The sequence below is a fragment of the Phodopus roborovskii genome, unplaced genomic scaffold (genome assembly GCF_943737965.1).
Source record: "Phodopus roborovskii unplaced genomic scaffold, PHOROB, whole genome shotgun sequence".
In the NCBI taxonomy this organism is placed as follows: domain Eukaryota; kingdom Metazoa; phylum Chordata; class Mammalia; order Rodentia; family Cricetidae; genus Phodopus; species Phodopus roborovskii.
In genome coordinates, this window is record NW_026126571.1 from 30186484 (window position 1) to 30201985 (window position 15502).

General features: G+C 37.1%; 1 protein-coding gene across 10 annotated transcripts in view; it reads left to right on the forward strand.

Moving 5' to 3' along the window:
• Kmt2c (lysine methyltransferase 2C) overlaps positions 1 to 15502 on the forward strand; it is a 216371-nt gene that overhangs the window by 177919 nt on the left and 22950 nt on the right. For all 10 annotated transcript variants that reach the window (XM_051203215.1, XM_051203205.1, XM_051203208.1 and 7 more), the window contains 5 exons: positions 275 to 386; positions 2798 to 2876; positions 4262 to 4325; positions 6088 to 6320; positions 11354 to 13057. In XM_051203215.1, coding sequence (XP_051059172.1) covers positions 275 to 386; positions 2798 to 2876; positions 4262 to 4325; positions 6088 to 6320; positions 11354 to 13057 — 2192 coding nt within the window. The remainder of the gene's footprint in view (positions 1 to 274; positions 387 to 2797; positions 2877 to 4261; positions 4326 to 6087; positions 6321 to 11353; positions 13058 to 15502) is intronic.

The following is a 15502-nucleotide window of genomic DNA, read 5'->3' on the forward strand; positions in this document are numbered from 1 at the left end:
TAGGCTAACAGACTTGTTCTACTTACTGAAGGATTAATGTCTTAAAGTAAACTTCCATTGTGAATACCTGAAATGTAGCTAAATTCAGGATTAGATTGTTACCACCTTGGATTCCTCTATACAGCATAGGAACGTATGATAGTTATTAAACAATAAAGAATAAGAATCTATAAAGTATGTAATGGTTGTGATATTTAAGCTTACTATGTCATTTATCTTGAACCATAATCTTGAAGCATGAAATAAGTAATGTCAATATACATTTCTTCTTTAGATTTTGATGCAATTACAGATCCTATAATGAAAGCCAAAATGGTGGCTCTTAAAGGCATAAATAAAGTGATGGCACAGAACAATATGGGCATGCCACCAATGGTAATGAGCAGGTAGGTAGAAGTGTTATTTTTCTTCCTGGGTATGTGGATGTGCATGAAAACACTACTGCTTCTTGGAAAGAGATCATAAAAACTCAAAAATCTATCTTCTGAAAGCGAATTATATTTAAATTCAGCTGGATATATCATACATAAAGTGTGTATGTTTATTTTTAAATTAAGTATTAGTACTAAGAGATTTTTTTCATTTGAGAAGCTCATTGGTTAAGGAAAATGTAACTCATCTCTGAAATGAAAAATTCCCAAACTGGCTTTGAATTAGAGAAAGGAAAACAGCAGCTTATATAATATTTGGTTACTAGTAGTTGGAGAGTTGGATAGTTTTAACACCTAACAGAAAAATGAAAGTTGTGCATTCAAGAGGGTTAAAGTTAGAGTGGTTATGTGCTCAGTGGATAGCTTCTTAAATCTTGATCATTTTCCAACTTGAGAATGATGTGGGATTTTTTTTTTTTAATTCAGTTTCTTTGTCTTATTACAGACCTGCTGGATGGAAATGACTAGGGATGGTGCCCACATGCTTGTATTTTTGACTAGCATCTTGAATGGCTCTCTGGTTGTATTGTTGTTTCTGACTTCTGTCAGAACAGTAAATAGATCCTTAATTTATTGTAATAGTCTTGTTGAAAAATATAAAAGGTGGTGCAAATGATTATGGAAAAGAATGTAGAGTCAGTATAGGTTGAAGATATAATCATATGCTTTAGAGAAAGAACTATACAGATACTCTGGATATGATTAAGATGCTTTTTTTTTTTTTTAAGGCTCAAAGTAGGCATAGTGGTTTGTAACAATTTTCATTGCTGAACAGGGTTTATTGGCACTGTTCCTCAAGATCACTTTTTATCCTTGAAATATTTGAAATTCTTCTCAGATATATAATAGAAAAACAAAATTGATGAACAAGTGAACTGTATTTGAAACATAGTTACTAATATGTGATTACACTTATGGTATACATATATCATTGTGTATTAACAGATTTAGCAGTGGGTATGTGCAGCACTTGATAGGAAAATCATGTTTCTTACTGGTGAGCATGTAGTAATACTAACAATTATTATATTTTAACTTAATAGTCAGAGTCGATGAAATGCTAGGTTTTGTTTAGCTTTCAATTTAAAACATGGGTCTTGGGCCAGGCAGTGGTGGTGCTCGCCTTTAATCCCAGTGCTTGTAGGCAGAGACCGGTGGAGCTCTGTGAGTTCAAGACCAGCCTGGTCTACAAGATTAGTTCCAGGACAGCCTCTAAAGCCACAGAGAAACCAAACAAACAAACAAAACAAAACAAAACATAGGCCTCAGAATCAAAAATCGTAGTATCTCTTGTGTGTTCAACATAATTGTGTCTGTGTCTGTTAGATATGCAATACTTTGTCAGACACATGGTAAGTGTACTGGTGACTGTTCTGGGTGCTTTGCGCAGAGCCAAGATACACAACCTTCTGAGGGTTGTGTTGTGTGTTAATGATGTTGTCAGACAGCAAGTGACCAGCGCTGTAGTGGGATGAAGGGAGATAAATGAGTCAAACTTCTGAATAAGAAATCACAACTACATATTCTGAAGTCTAGTATGATTTACATGCTTCTTTGCTGTACTTGGAATATATTTTGAAGTTGTATTGTATGTATATCTTAATATGTTAAAGCATTCAGTGACTCAGTTGGACAGATATGTTTTGAAATAAGCTACAATGCTCATGAGGCAATTATTGGTTAAATTAGAATAATTCTTTTTCAGTAGATGGATTTAACAATAGAGGGTATAAACTAGTTTTGTTTTTAAACTTGGTTTGATCTTTAAATACAAATAAATATGAGAATGAGTAAAATTTTTTAGATATTTCTTTTGCTTTAAAATATAAAAGAGCTAACTAGCACCCCCCAACCCTTTTTCTTCACTTCCCAAACCCCCAGTATCTCATTCTGTCACCCAAGCTGGCTTGGAACTCTGATATAGGTCAAACTGGCCCTGATTTGGTGGCATTCTTCCTTCCTCAACCTCTTCATTAACTACCATGTTCAGTCTACCTGTTCATTTTTAGATAAAGATTGCAATTGGAAAATTTTTCCTTAGTTTGTACATTGAAGTTAGATTTTCACCATATTGTATTCTAAAAAATATTTTGGTGAATACTACAAGAGCCCAAGCTCTGTATGGAATAGCTTAACTGGCTTCTAATGCAGCAGTACTAGTCCTCATGAAGATAGCTACCTAATCATTCTGAGCTTTCATGCATAGTGATGGAGGGTGCTGGAGTTCAGGGAAGAGCTATGTTGAGCACCCTGAAGATGATTGTAGTAAGTCTCAGATTGCCACTACTCTTCTCTTCCTTGGAAGAGAACATTATTGTGCACCCATGTTCTGGCTCATCATTTGATACTGTGTGCCTCCTTTACAGATTCCCTTTCATGGGCCCATCAGTGGCTGGAACACAAAACAGCGAAGGCCAGAGCCTGGTGCCTCAAGCTGTAGCTCAGGTAATGCTGCTCGAATCACTCATTATGGAAGACACGTGGACCTATGTCCTACCAAATCCAAATCATAGGGAAGCCCTTCCTAGAAATTAATAGGAGCAGATCTCCTGGCAACACAGTGAAATAAAGATGTCATTGTTGTGTAAACAAAAGACAGAATTCCTGCAAAAGGACTTGCATACATTAAGGATAGAAAGTCACTTGGAAGGAGACTAAGTCCTTTGGGCATCTGACTTTTTATTCATTTATTAATCCTGAAAGACATTTCATATCCTTTTTATTGGAGTTAATCCATCACATTTAAACTGTAAAACTGCTGGGAAAAAATGTCTGTAATCATTCTATTAGGTATAATTATTCCTTGAGATGTCTTTTTTTTTTAATACTGAGCATTTATAATCAACTCTTAAGTGTAAACATTTATGCTATGTTCATGTTATCAAGTTTAGGAACAATTCTTTTCATGTGTTATTTTCTGTGTTAACTTTTAAAATATGTATCTGCTTGGTAGGGCAGGGTGGGGAAAGGGGTATCCTTGCTCTGTACTTTTGGAATTATGTACTTTGCCAGTTATAATTTTTATTTATTATACACATAATTTTTGTTTTTTCCTTATTACAAAACACCCTTTGATACACTGTAAAGGCATAAACATAGCTGAGTTTTTCAAAATCTACTAAGAATGTAGTGTGTATTTTCAGCATGTTCGTGATCCTTTCTAAATTGCTGTTTCAAATGTTACACCAGCTATCCTGTAGTACTGTAAGATTGAACATGCCATTTTTCTGGCTGATGAACACAGCTCATATCTAACAGAACTTGTATCAACTGGGTAAATGTTTTTTCATGGTTCTATTTATCAGGTCCTTGACAAGAAATTGTGAAATTATCAGCTATTCAAATCACATTAGTTAGAACACAAGACTAACATTATAATGAGTGAATTTTCTTTTATATGTGTACTACATTAATTCTTGCTATAATTAGCCTTTTGCTCTACAGTATTATTCATTGAATCTAGAACATGTTTTTATGAAATATTAACAAAATAAACCAGGTAGGCATCATCAAAACCTCAGATATCATGTGAATTTTTAGCTTAACTATGACAGTATTTGCTTTATTTACCCTCATATTTCAGATGAATAATTCATTACTTGCTTTTCAACTAAATATGAAAGCTATAGTTCAGAGATAGAAATAAATGATCAGATATTAAACTGTTGCCCAAATAATTTATTCTAGTTTTTATAAGGAAAGAAAAATAAAGATGTTTTAGGAAATTAAAATTTTTCTATTTCATTTTTTTTTCCTGCATTTTGAAGTTTTTTTCCCCCCTTAACCTGAAATATGGAATTAAACATATTTGTAAATTTTACTTATTTTAGGATGGCAGTATAACACATCAGATTTCTAGGCCTAATCCTCCAAATTTTGGTCCAGGCTTTGTCAGTAAGTATAAATCTAATAAGTTACCTGTTTTCTGGGGATTGCTTGTTTGACTATATTTGTGTTGTTTTGAAATCTCGGAGTTAGTGTAGGAGTATTACTGTAAGTCTGAGTGCCCTCATCTTTTATCAGCATTCACTGTCCTCTAGGCATCTTTACATCAAGGCATGTGTTTTCATTGCTTTTTTTCTCCTTCTGTGCATGTAGATTTAGTTAGAAATAAATATTTTAATGCAGGAAAATCATCTTCCCTATTTTCTTCAATATTGTTGCTCTTTTAAAACTAGATTTGGCACTTTCCAATTTATAGCATTAAAACCACGTTTGCTCTCATGACAGTCTGCCTATGACAAGGACACTAGTTGGGGAAAAACAAAGGGAATATGTTTAAAAGAAGCTGGGTTGTAGCATGGTGTGAAGGTCAAGTGTGCAAGATGCCACTTAACCCTTCTAGCTGTCCTTAGGGGTCCCAAGGTGGTTCAGGATAGCATTTAACGTTCCCTCAAACTGAACCTTTCTGAAATCTTCAGACTGTTTAGCTAACTTTTTTCACCATTATCTTTCATTTTGCTCACCTCTGCTCTCCTGGTTCCAGAAACCAGAAAGGCTTTCCTTGCGGTAGGTCTCATTCTACCAGAAGCAGAACTTCTGAAACCTTGTGAAAAAGCCTGTTCTTGACAAATGCCCTTCAAATTTAGTGCACTAGATTGCACATTCATACATATACTAGAATTTTTGGGTTTAGGAACAAACCCAAAGTATGACCTTTTGAAATTTCCCCACATTAATTATGATCATAATTTGAATACATATTTGTATTAAAAACAAGTAAACTACTATAACCAACTGGCTTTTTCTGGCTGTATTGTGCCCATTGGATTTGGTTGGATCTTAATGTATGATAATCTGTTATCAGTGATGTTATTTTCAGCTAATGACCTTTAGGATTGTGATTCTCTTTGTCTTGTAGTCAGTCAAAAAGGAATACTCAGAATTTTTCCCTACATGAGCTAACCCTTTTTGGAGACTTGGCATCAATGGAATAAAGTACTCTAAGAGAACAAGGAGTTCTCTTAGTATGAGACAAAGATGTAATGGGGAGAGGTGTTGGCAGTCTTAAGAGATGAGGAAGAGTTTGCTTGGTTAGCTATCACCTCCCCTGGAAGACATAGAAATTATAAAACGAATGACTTATCAATGTTTTCAATTTACATATTTTGTTTATAAAATGTAGACTTCAAATTGCTTCTTTCTAAAGTTTTCTGGGTTTCATCTCCCTGATTGATATAGATACATATACATATATCTATATGTATGTATATGTATCTATATCCCCTCCCCCAGCTACCAAGATCTAGGGAAAACATTATAAACTGAAAGAAATCAGCATGGAAAATGACTACCTAATCCATGCTCTGGATGTTAGTGGGATTTATCTTCCTTGCCTCTTTGATCTGTAAAATTTAAATAATAAAATGCACATATAACTTAATATACAGTTTGATTTATGGATTAGATAATTTGATGGTTCTTTTGGAAGGTTGGAGTTGCAGAACTTACAAGTGTTTTAATCATGCATCTCTGGCTTTCTGGAATAAATGCTTTTTCTAAAAGCTGATATTTTATAGTTATATAGAACTCTAATATTAATCCTTCTTCAAATATTCACAAAGAAATTGTGTCTTACAAATGAACTTGTTTAACTTTTAATAATTTTGGACTCTTTAGAAAATTAACACACTTGTAATTTTGGTTTTTCCCTCAGATGATTCTCAACGTAAACAGTATGAAGAATGGTTGCAGGAGACTCAGCAGCTTCTTCAAATGCAACAGAAGTATCTTGAAGAACAAATTGGTGCACACAGGAAATCTAAGAAAGCCCTTTCAGCCAAACAGCGCACTGCCAAGAAGGCAGGGCGAGAGTTCCCAGAAGAGGATGCAGAGCAGCTCAAGCATGTTACTGAGCAGCAGAGTATGGTTCAGAAACAGCTCGAGCAGGTAATAGACAGGTTTGTAAATGGAAGTCATCCGTAGTTGAAGAGTTGTTTTGGTATGCCATACATTCAAAGGTTCAGGGTTTTGGTTTATGCTGTTAAATGGTATACAAATTACTCTTGACAACTGAGGAAGTAGCTGCCTTATCCTGTCTGAGTAATGCTTGCTGCCATTTACTAACCTTGTGGTTGCCACTGAAGAGAGTGACCTTACAGCTCTGTATTAGAACTATTTCATACCCTTTCAATGACCCTGGAGTAAATGGATAAAGTAGCAATTTCTTTTGTCCTAAGAAGTCACTGTATCAGCTCTGAGGTGGCACACACCTCTAATCACAGCACCTGGGAGGCTGAGGCAGGTAGATATGTATGAATTCCAGGCTATCCCTGTCTAATAGTGGGTTCTAGGCCAACTAAGAGTACATAGTAAGACTTTTCTTTAAAAACAAAAAGGAAATTAAATCACTGTGCCAAACACATTCTCTCACATCATTTGATATATTAAGGCTTTCTTGAAGATGAAGATCACAGAGATAATGTAGGTTAAAACAAAAGTCAGATCTAGCAGCTACTTACTTGCCTCCATGTTTGTCTTTGCCATGTCCTTTGGTCTTTGTTCTAATTACAAAGTTCTGATACATGGTTTGAATGACTGGTCATTCTTTTTCGTAGACTTTTGTTTGTTTGTTTGGTTGGTTCGTTGGTTTTTCAAGACAAGGGTTTCTCTTTGTAGCCCTGGCTATCTTGGAACTCACTCTGTAGACCAGGATGGCCTCAAACTCACAGAGATTGCCTGTCTCTGCCTCCCCAGTGCTGGGATTAAAGGCATGCACCACCATTGCCTGACTTTAATAGTATAATTTTATGTTGATTTCTTATTTTGGTCTTAAGAGTCATAACTGAAGTCAAGGACAGAGCTGTAGTTTGGTAGTATAGTGTTTACTTATCATTCATGAGATAACTAAGTTCAGGTGCCTTCAAAACAGTAACACAGCTGGGCAGAGGTTGCACTTGTCTTTAATCCCAACACTTGGTAAGCAGAAGCAGGTGGATCTCTGTGTGTTCAAGGTTAGCCTGGTCTACAGAGGGAATTCCAGGACAGCCAGAGCTGTTACACTGAGAAACCCTGTCTCAGGTTAAAAACAAAAAAACAAAAAAACAAAACAAAAAAAAAAAACCAACCCAAAAAAAACCAAACAAACAAAAAAAAAAAACCCCACATACAATAAGGAAGGGAAAAACTGGAATATATTGAAAAGGGACTTATTTCCAAAAAACGAAACCATTTTGCTGTTTTCTTCCATCATATACCAGGTGTTTCTAAGAATTGTTTAAGGTCCAAAGTTTTAAGGTCTTTATATTACTTTGAATTTTAAAAGTTTAAAATGAAGCATTAAAAATGAGCTCATTTATTTACGTTAATGAATTAGTACCTGACGGTTCTCACAAATGTTTATCTATAAATAGTGATAGGCTGTGCACAGTGATGCAAACCTGTTGCCCTAGCTACTAGAAAAGGCTGAGGTGGGAGAATTATTTGAGTTCATGAGTTTAGTATCAGCATATAACACAATGAAATAACATCTCAAAGAGAGAAAAGGCAAAAAGATACATGTTAGAAGTTTTTGTCCTCTCTGCCCGTTCCTGGTAGCTGACGTGGAGACTTAATATTACTTATAATTGCTTAGCTGATATCTCAGGCTTGTTACTAGCTAATTCTTACACTTACCCACATTTCTTATCTATGCTTTGCCACATGCCTCATGGCTTGTTACCTCACTTTCTATACTTCCTGCTTCCTCAAAGGCTGGCTGCTCCTCTGACCCCACCCTTCCTCTTCCCAGCATTCTCAGGTTGGCTTTTCTGCCTAACTTTATCCTGTTCAGCTATTGGTCAGCCAGGTTGCTTATTAAACCAATCATTGTGACATATATCCACACAATGTGCAGAAGGGTTATTCCACAGCAGACACCACCTCCTAATTTAATTAGGATAATTAAATTAAGTTTAGTGCACACTTTTGATTAGAATAATACATAATAATAAAATGAGCAAAACTGCTGATAATGCGTACACCTTCGTATTTCAAGAGTATTACATTGATCAAAAAGAAGCAACTCCCAATAATTTATGTAACATTGAAATGACAAGTTACATAGATGAGCAGTATATTAGCAGTAACTATGGGGGACACAGGAAGAGTTTGATTTTTAAGGAGGAGAATGGAGGAATATTCTATACTGGAACACCTTGAATATGATAATTACTATAATAGAATTGTATGAGAATGTATACAATTGCATAGAATTGTATGAGAGAATTTAAAGTTTGCCTTTGTTACAAATTTAAAAACTCAAGAGTACTAGTACTGGAAGCAGACAAGAGATTCAGAGTATATTGGTTCATAGAAATAGACATAATCCCTTTTAATGAACACTCTAGGAAACATTTCTATCTTGTCTTATTTGTCTTATTTCTATCTTGTCTACAACTTATTATCACCACTTGACACTGGGACCATTACAGAATGAGAGAGACCTTCTTTTCCCTTTAGCTTCATTCTCTGTATCTATGTTCACTGATGGTAAATACTCTTTAAAACAGATAATTACATAATGTATTTTTAGTAATTTTTCTTCTCATGACAGATTTTTATCTCAAAAGTGTCCTACTGAGTAGAAGCAATATAACTTTGATGAAAGCCTAGTTTTTTGCAACTCAATTGGTGAAATCCTATTTATGAGCTAATATACTTCCTTTCAAAAATTAGGCAGGCACATCCTTACCACATAGTTGCCTATAACACCCTGTAATCTCAGTAAGAAAGTAGTTTATTTGTGTACACTGGCTAGTGAACCTGAGTTTTTGCACTTACTGGGTATCTTAGTTTCTTTTTCTGCTGCTGACACAAGAGTAACTTAAGGGCTCACAATTCCAGGTTATACATTCCATCGTGGTAGAAAAGTCAACAGCAGAAACTTGAGGGAGCTGGTCACGTTGCAATTGTGGGCAAGAAACAGATGTCAACTGTTATGCATGCTAGAGTTCAATTCACTCTCCATTTTATGCAATTTTAGATCCCTTATCCGAGGAATGGTCCTGTTCAAAATTAAGATGGCTCTTCCTACATCTGTTAACATAGTCTAGATAACCCCTCACAGGCATATCCAGAGGCCCATCTCCCAGGTGATGCTAGAATGTCAAGTTGACTATTATCATTCCAGATAATGACTCTACCTCTGAGTTATAATCTCCACCAATAGTGATGTTTTTAGAAGAAGAAATGACAGAGACAGGTTATTGAGATACTTCATTGTGTAAAGGCACTTGTTTCCAAAACTGAGAACCTTATTTTGATCACTGAAACTCATAGAGTGGAAGGAGAATAGCCCCCAAAATTGACCTATGAATTGCATACAAATAATCTAATGTCAGAAGAAAGACATGTATGTGTTCCAGATACTCTTCCATGTGCTCTTATGTCCCACTGCCTCTGGTTATCAATGTAGTCTAATTTCTCAGTTCCAACCAGTAAACTGGTAAGAAAGAACAAAAAGAGGTAGGAATGGGCTGCAAGTCCTCTGATCTCTATATCCATACTGTGTTATTTGGGCATCCACACATACATAAAGTAGATTTTAAAAGAACAAACAAAAAGTTATTCACTACTATAGAGGAGACCAAACACTTTTATTTTGCAAAATATATGCTAGCTTGTCTAGGAAATCCAAGAAAGTAAATTTGGTTACTATTATAAGTACTGGATTAAATATGTCAATACAAGACATATATGGTGACTGCTTTTTAAAATGTACATATCAATTTGTAACTTTCTTCCCCAGTTTTCTAAGGGGGGGCTCAGAAAATGCATTACATCTCAACTGCCCTTTTCCTGTGTCACACATTTTTTAAAATAGAAATGAACTGACCTTTGTAATTTTTTATATATATAAAGCCAGGTGTTATGGTGTACTCAAGTTAATCTTAGTACTCAAGAGGCAGAAGCAGGTTCTCTGAGTTCAAGTCCACCCTGATCTACATAGTGAGTTCTAGGACAGCCAAGGTTACACAGAGAAAGACCCTGCCTCAAAAACAAAACAAACTAATTAGTAACTTTAAAGTAATCACTTCAGAGCTTAGACAGGTTTCCAAAATTATAATTTGAATGTGTCACCAATCAAATTTGGGGTTCCATCAATCTTTTTAATCTAAGAGAGAGATAGCATATGTGCTATAATTCTATTTTTTTTTTAAACGTTTATTTTTTTTAATGGAGGTTTTCTCAGAGATGAGAAATGTCCCTTCCCGCTTACAGGGCAGACTGTCAGGCAAGCACTCTCCCTGCCTGTGCAAGGCCACAAGCAGGCAGGCACAGGCACACCATCCATCCTAGGGCATTCCATGAGGGTCTGGGCGGGTGGAGGAGAGAGAGAGGCAGTGAGTCCAGGGTGTGTGTGTGCGCCTGGGCCCAGGAGTGTAAGCCTGTGCTCCCATGCTCGTGTGTGTGGGGGGGGGGAGGGGCATATCTCAGGTTTCAAGGCCAGCCTGGTCTACAAAGCAAGTTTCAGGGACAGCCATTGCTACAAGGAGAAACACTGTCTCCAAAAAAGAAAAGAAAAAGGAAAGGAATCTTATTAAATGACTACAATTTGAGTCCATTCTTGTTATTCTAACCTTGTATATTAATGTAATTTCTGTTGTTGTTTTCTGTTTTATCTTACTATTAGATGTGTTGTAGTTTGGCATGTGAATTTAATGCTAATTTCAGAAAACTAGTTTTGAATTTTTTGTGAATATTTAAAATATAAAGAACTTTCATAAATAAACAAGTTTTTTTTAAAATGTTTTTGTTTGTGTGCACATGATCAAATGTACTACAGCATATGTGGTCACAGGGTTCATGTGACCCTGTCTACCTCTGCCATGCCGGTCCCAAGAATCTAATTCAGATCATAGGCCACCAAAATTATCAACCAGTGTTTTAGTATGGTACCTGCCTTGTGTATGTTTGAGTAACAATTACTTTTATTGTTTCAGATCCGTAAACAACAGAAAGAGCATGCTGAATTGATTGAAGATTATCGGATCAAACAGCAGCAGCAACAGCAGCAGCAACAGTGTGCCCTGGCCCCTCCCATCCTCATGCCAGGGGTTCAGCCCCAGACACCTCTTGTTCCAGGTGCCACTCCACCCACCATGAACCAACCCAGCTTTCCCATGGTGCCACAGCAGCTTCAACATCAGCAGCACACAGGAGTCATTTCTGGACATACCAGCCCTGCTAGAATGCCCAGTTTACCTGGATGGCAACCTAATAGTGCTCCTGCCCACCTCCCCCTTAACCCTCCTAGGATTCAGCCCTCAATTTCCCAACTATCTATTAAAACGTGTACACCAGCCCCAGGAGCAGTGTCAAGTGCAAATCCACAGAGTGGACCACCACCTCGAGTAGAATTTGATGACAACAACCCTTTCAGTGAAAGTTTTCAAGAGCGGGAGCGGAAAGAACGCTTACGAGAACAGCAGGAAAGACAGCGAGTCCAGCTGATGCAAGAAGTAGACAGACAGAGAGCTCTGCAGCAGAGGATAGAAATGGAGCAGCATGGTCTAATGAGTGCTGAGCTAGTCAACAGGACACCTGTGTCCCAGATGCCATTCTACAGTTCTGACAGACCTTGTGAGTTTTTGCAACCCTCAAGACCCCTTCAACAATCTCCACAACATCAGCAGCAAATGGGGCCAGTTTTACAGCAGCAGAATGTCCAACAACCATCTGTTAATTCACCCCCAAACCAAACTTTCATGCAAACCAATGAGCGAAGGCAAGTAGGACCTCCCTCCTCCTTTGTTCCAGATTCACCATCTGCTCCCGGTGGGAGCCCAAACTTTCATTCTGTTAAGCAAGGACCCGGGAGTCTTTCTGGGTCCAGCTTTCAGCATTCCCCATTGAGGCCTCCATTCCCACCAGTTTTATCAGGAACACCTCCAGGATCTACTAGCAATCTCCCATGTGGCCAAGATGCTGCTGTATCCCAGGGCCAAAATTATTCAGGATCAAGCCAGTCTCTCATTCAGTTGTATTCTGACATAATCCCAGAAGAAAAGGGGAAAAAGAAAAGAACAAGAAAAAAGAAAAAAGATGATGATGTAGAATCCATCAAAACACCGTCTACCCCCCACTCAGACTCAACTGCTCCACTCACCCCAGGCATCTCAGAAACTACCTCCACTCCTACAGTAACCATACCCAGTGAGCTTCCTCAGCAAAGAGAACAAGAGGCAGTGGAGCCAATTTGCCCACCCACTCCCAGTATGGCAACAGGCCAGCCCTGTACCGAGTCAGAAAACAAACTTCCCAGCAGTGAATTCATAAAAGGAACGCCAAATCAACAGACACATATTAATTCAGAGGTAGACAAGCCTTCCGTGGAACCCCCTAGCAAAGCTGAAGAGATAAAGCTGGAAAAGGCTGAGACAGAGCCATGCCCACATCAGGAGGAGGCCCGTGTAGAAGAGAAAACTGGTAGTAAGATCGAAGACACCATGGCTGGTCCTGTCTCTCATTCTGCTGGAGCCCTAGTTACCAAAGGAGATACAGGAAATGAACTACTGAAACACTTGTTAAAAAATAAAAAGGCCTCTTCCCTTCTAACCCAGAAACCTGAGAGCACTTTCACTTCAGATGACAGCTCGGTAAAGGACAGTAAACTGGCTGAAAAGCAGAACCCAGCAGAAGGATTGGTAAGTGTCAGTTGTGAAAACTATAACTCATCTTGGTTTTTAAGCGATTTTAGCAGATTAGTATCAACAAGTTACTATTGTAAAACTATTTTGCGGCTCTTTTGTTTTTATTTCTATGGAACCCTGGTTTTACTTATATTTACAAAATATATTATGTAAAGCAAACATTATTGTATGCCTTATATGTGCCTTTCATCTGGTTATCATAACCAAATTGGATGAACTATAGCAAAGGAAGTATGTGTGAACCTTTATAATAAGTGCATAATTTCCATTAGCCTCTTTAAAATTTAGAAGACAGCTCCTGCACTTGTCTTACTTTCCTTGAGTACTCTCAGGAATCACCCTTATTGGAAACCTATTGGTGTCATAAAAGTAACATGATTTTAGATGCGGATACTATTTCCATCTTTGTAGTTTTCTATGTATCGATATTCTATCCATTTTAAGTGTTAACATTGGATTTGCTTTTCATTTGTATGATAGGCAATTTTAGATACACACTTTGATTACAGAAGTTTCACAAACAGGAGTTTTTTTCCGTCTTTGGAATAGGTCTGCTTGTTGTTTCGCTCCTTGTCTTTCATAAGTAGTGGTGGTTTTAGTGCATTCACACAGCTTCTCTGGGGTGCTGCTCAGTTGGAACTTTATAATTTTTACATTTTAATTGAAGTGCAGTAGTGTTTTTTCTTGTACAAATTTGCAATTTAAGAATAATGAAGTTCGTCTTCTTACAAGTATTGATGGCTGTATTGGCTGGCTGTAATCGTTCTCAGTTGTCTCCTATCATTCGGTAGAGATTGAGCGTTGCCCTGGCAGTTGTTACTTTTGTCTAATTTGCGGTTGTGGTCTCTTCCTTCTTTTAATTTATCCTTTGAGAGTTTCATGCATGCATACAGTGCATCTTGTGGTTGTGCTTTTCTAGTCGTTTGTTTCTAGTAAATATGCTACCTAGGCCCAATCCCTGGCTGCTGTCTCCAAGGCATTTCACCTCTGAGAATATTGAATGCCTTCATCCCCAGGACCTTGGTCCTATGCCCACTGTGCTCTCTGCTCCCCCCATGTGCTGCAATCCTTTCTTTTCCCCTATCTTTCCTAATTTCTTTTTCTTTTGTGAAAGTTGGTTCTGAAACCTTGTACATAGCTTCCTGAACTTGACCAATCACAAATGTGTGTGTGAATGCCCATGTGTTCACATCATGTTTGCTGACATAGACTTTACCTTCAGCATACTAATAAAATTTGTGCCATACAAGAATGTTTAATAGCACAAGGAAGCAGGTACATGTCAAGTATAAAAAAGCAGAAACTAATATATGAGAATGAGCAAGAGGTGTAAGCCCTTGAAATGAAAACAAACAAGAACCTGTGAAGCTGTACATGGTGGTACCCGCCTATAATCTCAGCACTCAGGAAACTAAGGCAGGAAGATTGATAAAAGTTTGAGGCCAACCTGAGCTAAAAATACTAAAAACATCAAAAGAATAAAAGAATAAAATACAAGTCTTTTGTGATTTTCTACACTTGTACTTTAAAATATAATTATAGCTGTCTTTTAGGATAATTGTGAAAATTGGAGATAATGTCCGTAAAGCATTTAAAGTGGCTAAGGTATGAATACTTAACGTACTTACCTGGTCAGTCTCTCATAATACAATTAGAGAATTCGTAGCCTTTGGTACTGAAAAAGGTCATTCCTTATGGACCAGCAGCATGCACTGGAGTGGTTTTATAGCATACCACGTTTCTTGGGCTACTATAGTCCTAAGTCAGAATGCATCAGTCAGCAAGATTCCCCTGGTGAAAAAATGTATTAATGTATTAATGCTGGAGAAATGCTGCAGGCCTGCCTACACAATCATGGTGGCCCTATTAAGGCAGAGATTGTTGGTTCATTTGCTGTAGGTGTAGACCAGACAGTCTGCATGTCTATTCAGTCCCAGGGGCTGCTCTGTTTCTCTGGTACTGCGCTTAGAGAAATCAGGGATCTACCCAGGCATAGGCAATGTCAGTCTGCTTCAACCTTATTTGTATGAGCTAAGAATGTTTTTTTTATTTTTCAATGGTTGGGAGAAACCTAAGAAAAAGTACTTGTTTATGATAAATGAAAATTTAATAAAATTTAAATTTTTCCATGAATTTTTAAAAGTTTTATTGGACCATGATCAACTCATTTATAAAAAGCATATGGCTGCTTTTGCAGTACTAGGCCATAGCCAGCAGTTCAGATAGACTGTATGTCTCATAAGATAAAATCATTACCTTATTTCCCTTTGTCTATAGTTTTGCCACCCATTTGATGTTACTTAGAATATATTGGAAGCCATAATTTTCAAAGCCTTCAAAAATTATATGCAGAATTGATTTACTAAGTTTTATAACCATAGTTATTTGCAACAAACCATTAATATTAATTTTAGAAATAAGAAAGCATGAAAACTCTTC